Source organism: Talpa europaea, assembly GCF_964194135.1.
Source record: "Talpa europaea genome assembly, chromosome: 1".
Classification (NCBI taxonomy): Eukaryota; Metazoa; Chordata; class Mammalia; order Eulipotyphla; family Talpidae; genus Talpa; species Talpa europaea.
This window is the reverse complement of record NC_140073.1, coordinates 46,328,676-46,348,618: the sequence shown is the minus strand read 5'-3', so window position 1 is coordinate 46,348,618 and position 19,943 is coordinate 46,328,676. Positions and strand designations below refer to the sequence as shown.

Below are 19,943 nucleotides of genomic sequence, written 5' to 3'. Positions count from 1 at the left end.
AGCCTTCGATATTTAGTGCAGGAAATGGAGCCTATTCAAAATTGGAATTTGGAGTGACAGAGACCTGCCTGTCTCCAGATACTTTCATGCCAGAAATAAGAACAAGAAGTAACAAGACTGTCAACAAAGGTCATTGCTTGGTATCTTGTCCAACCCAGAAGGGCCTTCTCAGTCAATAAGGGCAACCCTCTTTCCATATATAGGAGAACCCGAGGCCAGGATCATTTTCTGATCCCTACTGGTTTTCCAGGTGCTTATTAGACTTTCTTTTGTAATTTGTGTCACTTCTGTTCTTTTTTTTTTTTTTTTTTTTTTTTTTAACATTTTAAAAGGACAGGTTCAACAGGAAAGGAGAGAGAAAAAGAGAGACACCTGCATAGACACAGATGGGCAGTCTTGGGCAGAGAACTGCCTCACCTTTGTTCTTAAATATAATACATGTATATGTTATAGAAAATATGGAAAATACAGACAAGTATAAATGAGAAAATGAAAATCCCTCGTAATTGCAAGGGTGAAGGTCTTTCAGTTTTTTTAAGGTTAATCAGGTTAATCAAAATGGCTCCACCAGTGTACATTCCTACCATTAGTGTTCCTCTTTCTCCCCATCCTCTCCAGCGCTTATTGTTGGGGATCTTTTCAATATGCATCATTTCCATGGGTGTGAGATGATATCTTATTGTGATTGTGACCTGCAATCTCCCTTATAAAAAGTGATAAGCATTTTTCCATGTATCGATTGGCCTTCTAGATAATTCTTTTTGCTAAATTGTCCACATCTGCTGCCCATTTATTAACTGGGTTGTTTATTTACTGTTACATTGAGTAAGTTTTTTATGTTTCTTGAATATTAACTCTGTGCCAGTTTTGTTATGTGCTAACATTTTCTCCCATTCAGGAGAATGCTTTTTTATTTGCTTATATTTTTTTCACTGTATTGTTAATACTGTATTGTTTCTTTCACTGCTTGTTAATTTGAAGTTATCCCACTTATTTGTCTTTGCTTTTATTTCCTCATTGTAGGAGTCGAGTCCCCAAAAGCATCTTTATCATTGATGTCTTCAAACATACAGCCATTTTTTATACATACTTTATTGTTTAGGTCTTGTAGCTATGTCTTAAATTCATTTAGAATTTATGTGCCCAACCACATTGCCCAGCTCTTCTCTTTTCCCCACAGATGAGGAGAGGGTGATTGGCTTTGCTTCAGTAGACCTCTCCCCACTTCTCTCTGGCTTCCAGTTTGTTTGTGGTTGGTACAACATCACAGACTTCAGTGGAGAATGTCAAGGACAGATAAAAGTTGCTATTTCCCCTTTGGAAAGTTTGATGCACTTCAAAGAAGAAAGGCAAGCAAGACGTGGCTTGGATACCCCTGGATCACTGGTATGTATCCTGAGTCAATCCCCTGATCAGTCGGGTTCTACTGAGGAAAACCTTTGTAGCTTGTAGCAAGATCCTTTACATGTGTTTGATACTTCCCAACTTACAGAACGCATGTATTTATGATCTCCTACTCTCCCATGACCTTTCTGTTCATGGGAGAAAAATGGTGTGGAATTACATAGTGCACAACTCTGAATATACCAAAAACCACTGAAATGAACACTTTCCAAGTGTGAATTTTGTAATACATAAATTATATCTCAATTTCTAAAAATAAGATGTTGCAATGTGAAATCTAAGACTATTAATTGAAATTTTTTTCATTCTCTTACATTTAAATTTTTCATTTTTTTTTAAATTTTTTTCTTTTATTATTTTATCTTTTAGCAAATGAAGCGAGATGGGACAGGGGGAATTGACAATATAATATATATGGACAACTCTTACAAGTAGTTTAACTCCAAAGGAAAGGAGAATCTTTTAGACTGACTAAGAGAGGGAATATCTGTCAAGACAAAAATTATGTGTTATTCCTGTCTTTATATCACATGCCTGCCTCAAGGCCTGCTAGCATGAGCATCAAGAAATACTGAATGTGGCCTCTCTGGTGGCACAGCGGGTTGAGCCCTGCGCTGTGAAGCTGTCCGCAGCCTCTGCTGCTCGGGTTCGATTCCTGGCTGACCAGGGAGAAACCAACATGGCACGGCAGACCTCTCCTGCCTCGCCTGCTGCTCCCCTCAGCAGTATCTTCAGTCTGTCTCTCTGTTCTGCTCCCTGCTCTCTCTGATGAATTCTCTCACCCTCCCCTGCCTCTCACATGTACCCCAGTTCTTATATAAATAAGTAAATCTTTTAAAAAAATTAAAAAAAAAAAATACTGAAAGAACAAATGCAAGAGAAAATGACAAAAAGTTAAATGGCCCCTGTATGGAAAGGTCTTTTCCATCAATTCAATCCTGGTAGTCGGGAGAAAAGAGGTATCACAACCAAATTATCCTCACATGTAAATATAAGATGATGTCTAACCAGGAATTAAGAAACTAATTAGATTGAGCCTCCCTGATGGCACAGCGGGTTGAGTGCCGTGCTATGAAGCTATCTGCAGCCTCTGCAGCATGGGTTCAATTCCCAGCCAGCCAGGGAGAAACCCACATGGCGCAGCAGACCTCCCCTGCCTCGCCCGCTGCTCCCCTCAGCAGTGTCTTTAGTCCGTCTGCCTGTTCTGCTCCCCACTCTGTCTCTGGTGAATTCTCTCACCCTCCCACACTTCTAACCTGTACCGGAGTTCTTTTGTGTATAAATAAATAAACAAACTAACTAACCAGAGGTGCAAGAGTATAAGTATAGAGACAGCAACTAAAAAGCAATCTAATATTATATAGTCTGTAAAATGGGTCTAATAGTCCTATCTCATAAGGTAATTGTGAAGTTTCAATGAGAAAATAACATGTAAATTTCTCGGTACAGTGTTGAATACATAGAAAATATTCAATGAATTATGTTTATACACATACATACAATGAATATACTGCAAATTTATTGATGCTCTGCTCTGTTCAAAAGGACTCATGATGACAAGTATACAATTTTTCTCACTACTTCTACAGATCCCGATATACAATCCCTTTTCCTTCCCAGCCTCTGATGTATATGCAGCAATCCCCAGTTGTATTGCAAGACAAACCCCAGAAAAACTTGTCCACACCTCTTCAAAGGAGCTGGATTTCTCCTCTCCTGGGAGGTGAGTGATTTCATGATGAGGGGGAGAAATGGAATCAAAAAATGGAAATGTACAAACTGACTAGTCATTTCTCTTTTCTTTATTAGAAAAAGATACTAGACACAGGAAAGAACTTGTTAATCTTCTGTCACAACCTTTAGGAACTACAAGATCTTCAGTAAACAAATTTTTTATAAGATAAGAACTAGAGCTTTCATTGCTATCAAAAGGATGGCTTTAGTGTAAGAAACACTCTTGTCCTCAAAGGCCTTTAATCTTTATCCCTAAAATCAGTCATCAGCTATGTGACAAACATAAGATCTTTCATCTCCCAAACCATTTTACCAGGTTATTTTGTGCAAAGCAACTGGCCCAACCTTTCCTCCAAACCACGCATATGTGCATATGTGGACATGCATGTGGATATTAGGTTATTGCTGTGGAAGAGCATGATCTAAGAACAAGAAAGCTTCTTTCCACCTGAATCCCTTCCAGACCCCAGGTCCATATGACCTCCACAAGTCTTTCATGTCTTTCTCTCCTCCTCAGGGAGAACAGAAGGGATCTTTCCTATCAGCAGGCACTTCTACAGCAGCAGTTACTGAGTAGTCCTTTTATTCCAAGAAAAACACTCTCTAATGCTACTTAGCCTATTTCAGTGCCATATAGCTTTCTACACCAAGAGATCCTCTATCCTCTACAGAAAGGGAGCCTATGTTTCAGTCAAATCCTATCTCCCAGTTTAGATAATTTCTCAGTTTCTTTGATTATAGTCAATAAGTGAACCATAGAAAGAGGATGAAAGTACTGATGTAAGGATAGAAATATACTGTTTAGTAATTGTTAAAGTTAAAAGTTTAGTACCTTTTTTTTAATCCACATAGATATGTGCCTGTTCCCACTACAAAAGAGGCTCATGAAAATGTCATATTCTAATCCAGACAAAGCTAACCAAATTGTTTATTAATATAATGGAATACTACTCAAAAATAAAAAGAAATGAAGTATTGATATACCACAAAGTGAATAATTGTACAAAGAGAAGTTGGACAAAGAAAAGTATATTATTTGTATAAAATCACTAATCTATAATGACAGAAAAAAATCAATGTCTGCCTAGGCTCAAGGCATGATGAATAAAGATGGAAGGAAGAAGGAATTACAAAGAATAGGAGGAAACTTGGGGATAATGGGTGTGTGTTCATTATCTTGATGTTGTGGTAATGGTTTCCTTAGATGGACCATAAGCACATGAATAGATACCTATTATTCATCAGGAAAATGTAAATGAAAACCATGAGATATCACTTCACACCCACTAGGATTGGCTATAATCAGAAAGGCAAATATCACAATTATTACGGAGGATGTGGAGAAACTGGAACACTCAGATATGGCTGGTGGGATTGTAAAATGTTACTGTTGTTTCAGCAAACAGTCTGACAGTTTCTTAAAAGGTTAACCAGATAATCCAGCAATTCTACTCTTAGGTATATGCCGCAGACCAGCACAGCAGTAGACGATGAGGCCATCTCAGGGTTGAGAGACTGCGCAGGGTGGTCAGGGATTTGGCTAAAGAAATGACAAACAGACACACTTCAAGAGAGAGTGTAAATCTGAGTGCGCTTTTATTAAGCTAGTGGTCAGTATATATATGTTTTTCTAAAAGCATAGGAACAGTGAACATCAAAGAGATCAGTTTGCTCATAGACTTAGCTTAATTGACAGGGCAGTGATTTATGTTCGAAGTTACATCTGGACCTAGCCTCATTCCTAATTGGACAGGCTATAAATTCTTTCTACTGTTTTATATAATTATTTTCTAGTTGCACTATCATTTTTACTCATAATTATCATGGGTGAATTTATTTTATAATGCAGTTAATATCAAAGGTACTAAAGTTAAGCACATAATAGAAAGATTATTAAACTAACAATTCTATTATAACAGTGTTTAGTAATGTTTCATTTGCATTAGCCTAATTATTAAATTATGTATGTTTTTTAATTAGCAATCAATGACCAGAAAAAGGAAAGATTTTAGAAAGACAGTTGTAGCAGAATAAAGTTTGTGGGCCTTGAGAAAGCGAGATAAGGTTCCAGGTGGTCAGCATTTCTTTTAATCATCTTTGTGGCAGCTTCTGGTGGTCATTATTTCTTGACAGGCATTCGGCTTCTCTGCATCTTAGGGAGTTTGCTGTTCTCCCCCTGCGCGCATGGTTCCTTGCCCACGCCGGACCTCAGGGACCATGGCAACAGCCATTAGCCCTGAGGGTCACTGCAGGGGGGGGTGCAGCAGGTATATACCCAAGAGAACTGAAAACATGTCCACACAAAAACTTATATATTAATGTTTGTCACTGTATTGTTGTAGAGCAGCCCCGATATTAAACGGGTTCCTGGCTGTGGGTCCTCACCCGCGCGCTTAAAAGGGACTTATGAATACTCCACTACAGGCACACACAAAAGGTTAATAAAAGGTTTATTTACAAGGGAAAAGGAAATAAGGAAAATGTACAACTCAGGGAGAAAATAGGGAAATAAAGTCTTTAATGCATCCTACCCGATCCGACGACCTGGAAACCCAAAGTCACTCTCAGAGCTGGCCGGACGGCTGCGAGCTGGCGGAGAGCCAAAATGGGGATTCCCCCAAAGCCCAAGTGTCTGTGTCTGGCTTTATACCAACCTGGCTGCTTAACCCCACCCTCAGGTCCCAGCCACCTTCCCTTTGGTGGTGATGGGATTTGGAGTTCCCAGTGTCTTTGGCTTTGGCCTGGGGTGGGGGTGGAGTCCACAAAGCCTGTATGGAATTAGCTTTAGGACATCCTTTTCCCCCTAACAGTATCACTCCTAATAATCAAAAAATACAAACAACGCAAATACCCATCAGCTGATCTGTGGATTTAAAAAAATGGAATATTACTCAGGCATAAAAAGAGTGAAGTACTGAAACATGCTACAACATGGATGAAGTATTTGAAAACATTAGGCTAAATGGAAGAAGCCAGTCAAAAACACCATATTGTATAACTTCATTTATGTGACAAATCCAAATTAGATAAACTTACAGAGACAAAATAGATTAGTGATTGCCTAGGAGTGGGAGATTTGAGTGGGCACTGAGAAGGAAGTGGAGTGATTGCTAATGGGTGTGGGGTGGGTTTTTTTTTTTTTTTTCAGTTAATGACTGTTCTAAAAGTGTGGTGATGGCTGCACAACTCTGAATATACTAAAAAAAAATGACTTGTACACTTTTAAATGAATGAATGATGATATGTGAATTAACTCTGACTTATTTTTTTAAAAAGTCAGAATATTGGTGGAGTCAAGTTCTTGAATACCAAGGTAAGGAATTTGAGATTTGTTCAATAGATTCACAAAGGAGCCAAAACTATAAAGGAATGACGCTGAATAAATAGGTTAGTACACGTTGAATGCTTACAACATTGCTTGGCACATAGTCAGGACTCCATAAATACTGCTATTGTTGTTTTTGTTATTTCAGATCTGTTTTTAAAAAATCACTCAAGGCTATATATGTATCAAATTTATTAAAAGGCAATGAGTAAGACTGAAGGCAAGATTATTGGGAGAGAGTTGTAATTCAAGCAATGTCGATGAAGCCAGAACTGTGGTAGTGAAAATCAATTTACAGTACCATTTCAGGAGGGTGATTTGTGATTATTGGGAATTTATTTTGCTCCCATTTACTCCTGACAGAAGCACTGCTGCAAGAAGCCAGGCATCACGCCATGAAGAACATGTGCAGAATATCCGTCGATTTCATGAATCCCTGCAACAGGGAGAGGCAGTCTTGCTAAGTGAGGACAAACTGACCCCATCACCTTTGTCTTCCCAGACTTCCATTCTGACTTCGCTCAGGTAAGGCTCTCTGCTGAGAAAAGACACAGGAAATCATAGTGGAGCACAGGGGAATGGACAATGGCAATGTGCAATACTGCTTTCCCATCAGCTGCCAACACTCTGGGAGGTTTAGTGTAGGGAAATCTGTGCATTTTAGGATCAAATTGGACCCTGGAGTCTTGTAGGATTCTTCATAGATGAATGATGTCTTGGGGTCTCCCCTACCTTCAGGGATCCCTATTACTAATCCACCTATAAATACAAGTGGATTTATTTATTTTTTTTATAGAGGCATGTTTTTTTGTTTTGTTCTGTTATGTTTTGTTTTTTATTTGTTTGCTTTGTTTATACATGCACTGGGTACAGTCAGAAGCATGGGAGGGTGAGAGAATTCACCAGAGCCAGAGCGGGGAACAGAACAGGCAGAGTGATGAAATACACTGCTGAGGGGAGCAGCGGGCGGCAGGAGAGGTCTGCGCGCCATGTGGGACCCTCCTCCAGTGGTCCGGGAGCAGCCGGGGATCGAACCTGTGCCGCAGAGGCTGCAGGCAGCTTCGCAACCCAGCGCTCAACCTTTGCGCCACCGGGGAGGCCCTAAATACAAGTGGATTTAGAATGCTCACCAAATGTAATAATAATCACCATCACATCTACTCAACCTCACATCTGCTTTACAATTTACAAAACTTTATCTTGTTCACCATCTTTATCCTCGCAATTACTGGGATTCTTCCAGACCTGCATCTATCCTATTAGTGCTTCCCTGTCCTTTTCTTAGATTAGTTAGCATCTGAACCACAAGAGTATTGTGACACTTGAAAGGGTCATTATAGACCATTTAGCTCAGCCCTGGATTATCTCGTAGGAGGTTGTGGTACAGAGAAAAGAACTTGGCTTCAGAATCAGGATGGGGCCTGAGAATTTCCATCTCTAACAAAGTTCTCAGGTGACCCTGATGATTTCATTCCTAAAACTAAGTTTTAAGAATTGTTGCCCTAGAGGAATTTTCTATCATATGAAGATAAAACAAGATAATGCCAATTTTACATTACTTCCTTGGTTTCCAGAGCCATAAAATAGTGTTTTATTTTGGGTCACAATAATCCTGTGAGGATTGCAGATAAGAAAATTGTAATTAGTAGGTTCTACATCCAGGGCCACTGATATGCCAGAAGGGTCTGCATATTTTTCAAAGCTGCAAGTTTATACTTGTTTTCATATTCCTACTACAGGTGTTTATTGATGCAGCACAAGCTCTAACATCTTACATAAATACATTGTGACTTGATAAGCACCATGACTTCTAGTGGTAGAATAAGGTTCAGCATTGTCCTTTTATTTAATTTGGATTTATCCATAGGACACACAGCCTGTCCCTAAGAAAAGGATAGAAAGACTTTCAGTTCACTTCACAGGTACTTACTGTCTGTTTTATGCCAGTTTTTCCAGGCACATTGAGTGTACCAGAGAAGTGGAGACATTTGATATTATTTTCTAATAGTACCAGATGCTCATAGCCTAATTAGGAAAACTAAACTAACACATAATGAGAAAATAAAGGGACAGTCTAACACAGAGTTGATGGGCATGCCGAAAGTGAAGGAATGTAAAGGAGAATTTGGCCAGTGATTTGAGGTGATGGACTTGGAAAAGGAGAAATATGAGCTGCACCTTTTAAGTCGAATAGAATAGGGATGGAGCAGGGAGTAGTTTGAACTCAGGTTCCAAAATGCAAAAGTGAGGCAGGAATGAGCCCAGTTGGGACAGAGCCCACCTGTTATCCTGAAAAAAGACTTGGAGTCCCAAATCCTGGATAGCACATACTCACTCTTACTACCTACTACTGCTTACCCTGAACAGAACTTAAATCCTCTGGCCTTCACATGCCTCATTTGTAAAACATTAATTACTGATCTCATCTGGTTGACTGGGAATTAAAAAAGCATGAAATGTAAAATCCTATGCAAATGAAGATGGTAGTGGTTGGTGTGATTTCTAATTGGAGAGTGTTAAGAATGATGGTGGCTCCATTAAAGCATTTTTTTAACAGATTTTTTTTTAAAGTCATTTGTTCATGTCTGTTAAGCATTCACATTCATTTATTTTGTATCAAGCTCTATCTTGGGTGCAGTAGATATAAAGGAATTAGCACAGAGCTCACAGCACATCAAGGGAAATCGGTATGAAACAAACAAGTGATGTGATTGAAGAATACAGAAACAACTTCAGTGCTCAGAGAAGGAAGCCTTAACCAGGGTCAGAGAAGGCTTGCTAAAGAGGGCACTTGTTTGAAGGATTAGGAACAGTTATGAGGTAGCCATGGTCAGTGTTAGGCCAGGGGAATCACATTAGCCAGACAGAAGCAGTGGAAAGATGTCCCCAGCAGTGGGATTATAGTCAGAGAGGTAAAGGGATGAATCGGTGGGTTGGAGTGGGGCCCTTAGTATTAACAGACCAAGTGAAAAATTATGTCAGGGGAATATAAAAAATGTTTCTAGGGTCTCCCCTGGTGGTGCAGGCGGTTGAGTGCCGCACTGTGAAGCTGTCCGCAGCCTCTGCAGCGCCGGTTAGATCCCGGCCGGCCAGCGACCGGTGCAGCAGACCTCTCCTGTCTTGCCCACTGCTCCCCTCAGCAGTGTATTTCGTCAGTCTGCCTGTTCTGTTCCCCACTCTGTCTCTGGTGAATCCTCTCACCCTCCCACGCATTTGGCCTATACCCTGGTTCTTGTATAGATAAATCTTTAAAAAAAAAAAAAAAATGTTTCTAATCCCAGTGAATAACCTTTGTGTCCTCTTCTTTTTTTACAGGAGGAATCTGAATGAGCTAGACCAGATGCAGCGGTACTTCAGCCAGAAACTCAACAAGCCTTTACTTCCCTTCAGTCCTCAGACTCACACTTCCATCTTGCAAAGCCACGAGAGCCATAAGGATCATCTGGGGCCAGGAGTCAGCAGCCTAGACCCTGAGAGTCAGTGCATCCTGGAGAAATCCAGTAACCTAGTATTGCAAGTCAGCTCTTTAATCTCAGGTATGGCTCAAGGCCCCTCTGGTTGAGGAGTTATGATTTCTGGGTACCCGTTCAAAAAGCTTTGAATGTCTGCCCTCAGACAAACTCCACTGACAAATAGAAACCAACAGCTTCCCCATCTTCCTTATTTTTTCTTTCACTTCTTCCTTTTTTTCTTTCTCTGTTGTCTTCCTTATGAAAGAAAAGATGTAGAAGCAAAGCATAGAGATGCAGGCAGTGGGAAGAGTGTTGGACTGAGAGGCAGGAGACCTGGTTAGGTGTTTGAGTGGGTTTCTGACATGGGCTTACTGTTTGACTCTGTGCATACCCTTTCCTTTCTTATGCTTCAGTTACCCAACCAAAAGAGACAGTGGTAGATTGATTACTTCTTCAGTAGCAGTTCTTGAACTTGTGCCACTCTATTTTCAGAAAAAATAATCAACTACAAACATAATGAACAACTAATTCTCAGAGCCCAGAAGTCTGCATTTGTAGCAAGCACCCCAGATGATTCTGAATGTTGGTGGTCCATAATCCATCCCTTGAAAAAAACCTTAAAGATGATGGTTCTCATTTGGCTGGATTTTAGAATCATTGAAGGAGCTTTTAAAAATCCATATACCATACTTTGTTGCATCAGGATTCAGGCATCAGTATTTTTCATGACTGTCCAGGTAATTCTATTAGGTAGCCCTGAGACCACTCTAGAACAGATATTTTCCAAACTTACCTGAGCACAAAAATCACTTGGGGTACTTATTTTGAAATACAGATTCTTGGGTTCTATTCCATCCTATTGGGTTCTATTCCATCCAGGATTCAGATCTGGCCATCTCTATCAGACACACAGTGAAGAATACTGAGAAATCAACTCGATCTGCACCCTCACTTGGTATCATTTTTGCTCAGGTTAAATGTGTAGCTTCTATACAGGGATGACTAAGTTTAGTTGTCTCTCTTTAAAGGGTCAAAAGCCATGATTGATAATAGGTACAAACCTTCTTCCTACCTTCTTCTGGAAGGTTACCAACAGGGCTCCAGAGGTATACTATGTATTTGGCTTCCACTACCTTAAAACTAGTCCATCAGCTATTTATTGAGCACCAACTATGCCAGCGCTATTCTGTTACTAGTTCCAGGGGCATAGAGTGGTGGACAAGACAGGCATTGTCTCTGCTTTCATCAAGACAGGCATTGTCTCTGCTTTCATCAGACATACAGTCTGTAGTCAACGGAAGAAACTGGTCCTCAGAAAGAAAATGTAGGATCAAAACAAAGGGAGGTTTATTTGGAGTAGAGGTGAGAGAAAATAGGGGATCTTTTTAAAGGGGAATATTAAAAGAGGAGAGAGAATAGAATGGAGGGATTGAAGTTGGTGGGCCTTGAAGCCAAGCTTAGGAGTTCAGTCTTTATCCAGAAAAAACAAGGGGATGACAATGAAAATTGATTTTCACAAGGAGAGCATAGATTTTGAAAGGGAAAGACGAAACTAGTTTCTAAAAGCTCTCCCCCCATCATGTCTCAGTCATTTTTGAAGAAGCCGTTTACACAAGTGAAGCTTGAAAATGAATCACTGAGTATAGGGTTTCATTTATGCCACATCTATGTACCGGGTCATTTGCTGAAAATGCAACATGAGTAGACATGTGGTCCCTGCCTTTGAGAAGGCCACAATCTGGTAAGAGAAACAGACAGACTGACAGTTATACATAGCATGTTCTTAAGTGCTTCCTGGTAGACAAAGCCATATAGCCATCCATGCAGCTGGTACATCTGGGAAGACCTCCTGGAGGAGATGCATTAGAACGGGGTCTTAATGGATGGACTGGCTAGTTTGTATAAAGCAGAAAGACTTCTCTAAGAACAGTAGTTCAGGCCAAAGAAGCAATATTGAGTCAGTCTGCTTCCTGATCCCTGTCCCTCTTTGGAGGTAGGGATGTTCCATTTTCATGCATCTACTCGCTTCCCCTTTGAGACCTAAAAATATTAGAGTATTAAACTCCACCACACCTTCCAGTAGGCTGAGCACTCCGTTAGGTGCTGTGAGGAAGACGTGGCCCCTAGCTCCCAGAAACCAAATTTACCTCCTAACTTCAAACTTCATCCTCTCCTAATGCAAACATATATCATTCTCTAGGCCTATTTATGAATTTATTCTCTACCTTTTCATCCCCAAAACAATTTGAGGTTAGTGGCTTCCGTTTATTAAATGCTTATATACGTGCCACACTATGTATGCTTGATTATCTATGAATTCTTTAACATAACCCTGTAGAACAGTGGTGGTAGTCATTTTTTGAAAGATAAACAGACTAAGAGGGGATAGTTTGCTGATGACCACAAAGTGACTGCAGAGATTTGAACCCAAGACCGGACAGCTCCAAAGCCTCTGCTCTAACACACCACTGCTTCTATTTTCTCTGTAAGCTTTCCCTGCCTTATCATTCGGGGTGATAGATATTCCCTTGCTTTTATTTTCTAAAATAGATAGTACTAATAACTGTGATCAAATAGGTAAATAAGTGGATTCTCATTTTGGTTTTTAATATAGGTAATTTCTGAAGTAAATGGAAGCATGAACATGCCCGCCAGGACTCCCAGCTCCCAAGGATTCCTGAGCAAGAGCAGATAGTCTCTGAAAACATTTCCACAGATGTAACCTCAACTATGACTAGATTAGATTTTGGTCCTCTGATATTAGAATAAAGTGCTAGAAATTATACTGCGTTGATTATAGTTTTACTGATTCTTGGGAGTGACTAACTATCTTTTAAGATCATTGTTCAAAGTCTGATTGCAAGAATACATCTGAAACTAGAGGTTAGTGTGGGAAAGTTGAGTGGTCTATGACCCTACCTTGTAGTAATATCTGTTGCTGATATCTGTTGCTGTTCAGATCTGCAGACTGTCACCAGGAATTCTCAAGCATCTTTGAATTCTCACCGAGCCAGGAATAGAAGCAGAAAAGTCACTACCCCCCCAGATGCTCAGGACACAGAAGCCATGCAAGAACCAAGCACAGCTCCAGACCTGCCATTGGCAAGAGCTCCAGATAAGAGCACAAGCTCCCCACCTCCCCCTACTCTTGAGGAAACTGCAGATGAAAGAGCAATGCTCCATGAGGCCCTGGAGCACACAGTACCCATTGCAAGGGTGCAGAGCAGTGAGGACCCCGAGGCAGGGCCAGCCTACAGTGATGAGGACTATGAAGAAGCCATCATAGAGCCTAGGACCCTCAACGAGATCACCACTGTGACAGACAAAACTAGCCCTTGGTCCAGTTTTGTGTCAGACACAAGTGAGATTATCAACCTTCAGCCTGATGAGGTTCAGAGGGAAGGCACCTCTTGTCCTCCAGAGTCTTGCCCCAGACAGGAACATGAGGTCAGAAGTAGCTTTCTGTCCAGCTTAGAAAGGGCTGCTAACGCCTACCTGCATGGTCAGGATTCTGCTAGCCAAAGTCTTGTTCCTTGTACAGTTGAAGCCGCTAAGGCCAGGGTTAGAGATTCTGCCTCAGCAGACCCTCAGCAAATTCCACCCCTGACACCCCCCGGGACCCAACAGAGCAACACCTTTGTTGAGTGGACCTCACCAAATGCAGATCAGGACAAGGAACCAGAGCCAGAGGCTCAGACTGAAAATGAAGCTGTCTCCAGTGAGCTGAGTGACTCTGCTGATAGCTTCAAGAATTTTCCTCTACGCTTAGGCTCTCAGAGCAGACAGGAAAACCATATGGAGTCACCCATCAGCTCCCCTGACATGAAGAAGAAGCAGGTAACGTCTGGATCTCAGGTGCCTACAAGGCAGAGCTTCCTTCTGTATCCTTTGGTGTTTCCCACAAGTAGCACTTTAAGCCATCACTAGGCATTTTGGATTCTGGTGCTTAGGCCAGCATGGGTAAGTGTGAGCATGAGCAATTGCTACCCTCATGGAATTCACTGAGTAGCACAAGAAGACCCTTATTTCTAAAGACTTGTCTGCACTTACCAGGTTCTATGAATCTGCTTTTTATCCAGCCCTCTGAAGCATAATGCTTTACACTGGTTTGAGGCACTGGTAGCACATTCATCAGCCTAGCTTAAACTGATTTATCTGATTAATCTATCAGATATTTTACACCTGGAGACAAGGCTCTGGGTGTAATGTTGAGCCCATTATCTCAGTCGAAATAGAAGTGGAAGGTGTAGAAGGGGGTGGGGGGAAGAAGATAACTAGCACTGATTTCCAGTGCATTGATTATTCATTGATTACTAAGCATTTACAGTATGTCAGGCACTTTACATACATTTTTCATTTAATCATCACAAGCCTGTATGGTCAGTATCATCGTTTCTATTTTGCATGTAAAGAAACTAAAGCTCAGAGTTAGAGCGACTTGTTTTTGTATTTTCTTAAAGGCAACTGATGTTGCCGAGGGGAGGGAAAGCAGACACCACTGAAATGATCTGTAGGTAGCAGTTCACTGTGTTTAGAGCCAGGGCTAGGTAGGAGGGTGAGAGGTAAGACCAGGCCTGATCTTAAAGGCTTTTTATGCCTGGCTAAGGTGCTTGGCCTCCACACTGTAGGCAAATTACAGTTCAGCTTCCTGATCTTTAAAATGAAGATAATGATGGTACAACGCTTACTGGGTTATTGTGAAAATTAAATTAATTATATAAACTCCCTGGCATGGTGCATAATACATAGCATTCAGTAAATTCTAGCTGGTAAGCAAGAGTGAAATGGTCAGACTTACACATTAGAAAGATCTAACAGTACCTTGTTAAAGGTGTTAAGAGGAGACCAGTGTAGGGGCAGGACAGGCCACGGAGCAGGTTTTCTATGATCCAGCAGACCAGGTAAAGGAGGAGTCCTGGAGCCCTCGGTGGCTTTTGCAGGTCTTTTATTTAGATTTACCAGGCATATGGCAGGCAGGGGTGCTGGGGGGCCGGGAGGCTGGCAGGCCTCCCAGCCCCCAGCAAGTCTTCACTCTAGCTGGGCTCTCCGGCATTTTCTCGTGGTTCTGCTTCTCAGCTTCTGTTCGTTCTTGGCTTCCGCCCTTCTAAACTCAGTCACTCAGCCCAGGTGTACCCACTTCAGGTGCCCACACCCTGTTCCAGGTGTCTGCCATCAGGCATGCATTCAGGGTTCTGTCAGGATTCCGTCATCTATCCTAATGGCAGGAGGTCAGAAAAGCCTGATACTTTTTACCTTACCCTACAACCAGGTAGAAAACTTGCATTAAAAATAAAAGATGATCAAAGTCTCACCTGAAGCTTCGACTGTTATGTGATGAAGAGGAAGGGGGTAGATTTGAGAGAATTAGAGAAGGCAGAGCAGGGAACAGAAAAGGAAGTAGATGTAAGTTACTAGGTGTATGATGTCATTTACTACATAAGGAGCAGCATATAAAGCTGGTCTGGGTGGAAGGCCCAGCTTTCCAGTTTGGACACATGCCCGTAAGACACCCAGGATGAATCTGCTCTAAAGGCAGGTGTCTGGAAATAGATAAGGGCAGCAGGGAGAGCATGGGAAGGAGAACCCTGCATCCAAGAGGGAGCTCTGTGTGATGGTACACAAGCAGTACAAGAGACTCACAAGGAACCAGAGAGGGTTGGGTGGGGAGGGAAGAGCTGGAAAGAGGTGGTGTGGTGTGGGAGCTGAGAGCCAGGGAGTGCTGGTCAGTGCTCTGACACCAAGACAGGTCCAGTAGAAAATGGGCTGGTGTGTGTTCACTAACTATAGCTTTACGACTGTGCAGACGTGGGAATAGAAGGCAAACTTATGCATGAGGGCAGCAAAAACAGGCAACTTTTTCCCATTACGCAGGGAGGCAAGGCTAGCTGGCATTCATGAGTACACATCGTGTGCCAGGCACTGTTCTGAGCGCTGACATAATAAGCTCATTAAGCCTCCAAAGGTACTATTATATGTGGTTTACAGGTGAAGAAACAGGCTCAAGAAAATGAACTTTGCTGAAGTATCCATCTAATGAGTGATGAGGTTTAGGTTGGAGCAAGCAGCACTCTTAGAATGGCAGGAGGTGATAGACTGAGAAGGGGAGCTTCGTTGCTTCAGACGCAGCAACGCCTCACAGCATCAACTGACTGGCTGGCAGAGCAATGGTCAGAGCAGCAACAAAAGTAGGCCCTACCTACTGGGGTCTCTGAGGAAGGCTTACAGCAAAGCAGTTCTCTCCTTCAGTATCTCCAATTCCATGCCCACTTCTCTATAGGAAATTCAGAGAAGTGATGCCTTCCATTCATTCAGTAGGCATCTGTTGAGCACCTACCCAGGTCCTAGGCCAGGTGACAGGAATATGGCTATGAAAAAGAAATTACCTCTGCCCTCTTGGAGTTCAAAGTCTGGCATGGAAAAACATTGATATACCTATTTATCATCTTTAGAATAATACTGAGCTTATTGAACTGAAACAGAAAACTGCAATATCAGATTAGTCCAACCTCCCACCCCCCTTGTCTCCCCTCCCCTCCCACTTCCCCAAACTGAATCATTGTTTTGATTGAACAAAGATTATGGAACATGATGTTCTCAAGGTACTACTGGGTACCTCCAGAGGAAATAGGAAACCACAAGATACAGTACCTGTCTTCTGGGGGACTTGCATCCAGACAGATGGCCTCCCTCTGCCCCCCATGAACAACCCCTCATCAGACCCCACTTAATCCTGGATGTGAGCAGAGAACAATCAGGAAGACAAGCCTACCTTCAATGCAGGTATCTCCCTCCTGCCTAAAAAATCTCCCTCAAGCCTGAACTGGAGCGACCCACCTTCCACCCCACCCTGTCAGACTTCTAAAGGATCAGTCTTTGGCCAGCAGGCCCTTAGCATGTACCACTGTCAATACCTGCTACCTGCCAGCCTTGTACACAGTGGTAGGAAGTAGCGATGTAACTGAAAGAGGCTATCCTTTTTCTGTGTTTGAGAAACTTAGGGAATATTGAGGGAAATAAATTGAGAATCTTATCAGACTAGTTAATCAAGCATTAACCGATCTTGCAGACTGCTCTGGACTATGAGGAAGGGAGACCACAGTGGGCCAAGATTAGGAAAAATCCCCCTAGAGGAGGTGGGATTTGAATTGACTGTAGAGACTGATTCCTTAGGAGTGGGCAGCACCTTCCAGGCAGAAGGACCCACTTGAGAAGAGGAATCCTGGGCAGGAATAAATTGAAGGGGGGGACAAATGGAGGTGACTAAGGTTGGTGGAGATGCTGGTGTTGGAGATGAGGGCAGACTTCAAGGTATTTGTGTCCCTTAACTAACATTACAGCCCAGAGCCCATTGTGGTGCCCAACTTCTTTTTGCCTCCCCAGCAGTTGGAGGCCTCCATGCGGATACTCTCACTCTCTACAGCTTTGCCGCCACCGGTCACAACAGATCAGGTAAGAACAGCTGACCAACCTCCCATCCTCATCTCCTCCATGACAAAGATACAGAGTCACAGTGTCTCCTCTGTCTTCCTGGGCAGCAGCAGTGATCACTCCACTCCACTCTTACACTAAGCATATTCTAGGGGCCCCCAGAGGGCCCTCAGCGGGCAGCAGTGTGTGGAGGGCTCAGGAAAAGAGCAGGGCATCATCAGCTAAGACAATGTGGAGGAAAGAGTGCAGAATCATAAAAAGTAGGATTTCTTGGCTAAGAAATGTGCACCGAGTGCTGTGGGAGCTCCAACCACGCAGAGGTGGGTACGAGCAGAGGAAGCTTCAAACAGGAGGTCCAGCCTGGGGAGACCGTGTCACATGAGCAGGGTTTGGCTAAAGGGAATAATATCAATGGAATAGCTGTCTGTTGAAACTCTGATACAGACCCCAGCTTTCCTCTTTCCCACCGTAGCACAGGACCTGACCTTTTAGCAACTACTTGCCCAGTCATTCAGCGTGTATTTATTCAGTTCCTACCTTCAATTTTAGGTATTGTGTTAGGTACTGATTTTTCAATAGTAAATGAGACAAATTCCTTGTCTTTGTGAAGCACAAATAGTAAACAAAATTAGAACGCTTACAGGTTGCAATGTCTACTAGGTGCTGATAAAGAGCAGGGTCTCTCTGAAGAGGCAGTGTTTAAAGTGAGAGGATGATCATGATGCTTGCCCGGTACCAGGTGCTGTTCAAAGCTCTTTATATTAACTCATTTACTTCAGCAGCTTGATAAAGTACATTTTATCCTTATTTTAAGGCCAGGAAACTGAGGTACAAAGAGGTTAAATACCTTGCCTCACACAGGTAGGTTGGTGAAGCCAGAATTGGAACCCACACAGTTTCAACAGTCGGTGTTCCTGGCTAACGTACTCTGCTGAGAAGAACCAGCCACGTAAGGAGCTTGGAGGATTGCTTCAGGCAGAGAGAAGATCCAACACAGAGACCTGAGGCTGAAAGAGCTTGGCTTGATCTGGAAACTGACAGGAGCTTGGAATTTGAGATAATGAAGTCGAAAGGCCCAGATCATAGGATGTTTAAACCATGGGAAAGAGTTTAGATTTTCTTTACATGCAGCGATCTCCATTGAAGTCTGTTAAGCAGGGGCGTGAGATCTGATTTAAATTTTAAAGGTTTCACCCAGGTTGCTGGGTGGCAAATGGGTTTTCTCTCAGATTTGGCAGCATAATGGCCCTCGCGATCTTGAGAGAACAATCACAGTGAGGGATGCAGTGGAGAAGGGAGCCACAGAGTACTGCTGTGTGCTGGGCACTGATCTGGGTCTTGGGAGAACTGGGCACAAAGCCCCTGCCTCATGGAACTTTTTAAAAAAGTAAGAAAATTTTAGAGAATGATACATACTATGAACAAAATGTATAAATTTGTTATTAATTATAATAACTAGCCCCTATGTAAGGTTTTCTATGCCCTACACATAATTCTAAGCACTTTTCATATATGAATTCATTTATTCTTCCAACAACCCAATGAGGTACTATTATCCCCATTTAATAGGTAAGGAAACTGAGACTCAGAGCTTCCCGTACAGACCTAAAAGGGATTATTATTTATATTTTATCTGGAAACTGCATAAAGTTTAAGTTACTTGCCCCAGTGTGTTTCAACCACTAAGTGATCTAGACTATGACTCCAAAGTTATGCTTGCCTTTAGACTTCTTTAAAATCATGACACATGACTTATAGGATGTTTCTCTAACCAGAATGCCTTTTAAATAGGTTTAAAGATTTTGTATGCTTTTCCAGAGCCTACTTTGAAGACAGATGGGGTCAGTCCAGTGTCGTGAGAAGCCCTCAGGTGTCTGATCCTCTTCCTAGTTTTATTTCTCCTCTCTAGCAGTATTTTCAGACGCGCTTATTTATTTTGGCTCATGGATCAATCTAAGTTTCCACACATCTCTCAGTTTTTATTGAATGTGCAAATGCTCTCCTAGAGCAGTCCCCTCCAGGAGCTCTGCATTTTTGTGGCTTTATTTCTGTTGTGGTTGGTGGTTGCCAGCTCCTTTCTCTGCATCTTCCCTTGCATGTCGCAGGCATACCCACCGGCATTTATCTAGGGTCTCGGGACAGGTGTCCAGGCACTCAGCACAAGCTTTTGAATGAGATATCTTGGAGATGACATACTCATTCTGCTACAAAAGTAGTTAAGTGATCTTGGGCAAGTGACTTGACCTTTCTGAATCTCAGTTTCCTTATAAATAACATCAGGCTAATCTAATTCTTACTCAATTAGATGATGACAAGAATTACCCGAGAGGAAAAATGTAGACACTGTTGATTCCCATTCCCTCCTCCCCTCCTAGCCAAGTGGGTGAAATGTCAGCAAGTCGAGCCCATAGGAAGGAAGTCTGTGAAGCACTGGTCTGAGCTGTCAGTTCTCACTTGCCAAACAGAACTGCTATTCCTGCATTTGTATTGCTGCCTTCATGATGTGCCAGCTCCCCGAGGGACACAGTGTCTTTGATCTACTTTGTATGTATATACAAGGTGTGGAAGAGGAGGGAGAAAGAAGAATGTTCACTTCAATG

The 19,943-nt window shown here is 42.2% G+C and overlaps 1 protein-coding gene across 1 annotated transcript in view; it reads left to right on the top strand.

Annotated features, from left to right (window-relative positions):
- Nucleotides 1-19,943, top strand: part of C2CD3 (C2 domain containing 3 centriole elongation regulator) — a gene marked incomplete at both ends in the record, with an annotated part of 107,652 nt that overhangs the window by 77,579 nt on the left and 10,130 nt on the right. Inside the window, 6 exons of the mRNA XM_084242013.1 lie at nucleotides 1,181-1,386; nucleotides 2,994-3,127; nucleotides 6,827-6,988; nucleotides 9,779-9,999; nucleotides 12,875-13,796; nucleotides 17,253-17,364. Of these exons, the coding sequence (XP_084098139.1) occupies nucleotides 1,181-1,386; nucleotides 2,994-3,127; nucleotides 6,827-6,988; nucleotides 9,779-9,999; nucleotides 12,875-13,796; nucleotides 17,253-17,364 (1,757 nt within the window). The remainder of the gene's footprint in view (nucleotides 1-1,180; nucleotides 1,387-2,993; nucleotides 3,128-6,826; nucleotides 6,989-9,778; nucleotides 10,000-12,874; nucleotides 13,797-17,252; nucleotides 17,365-19,943) is intronic.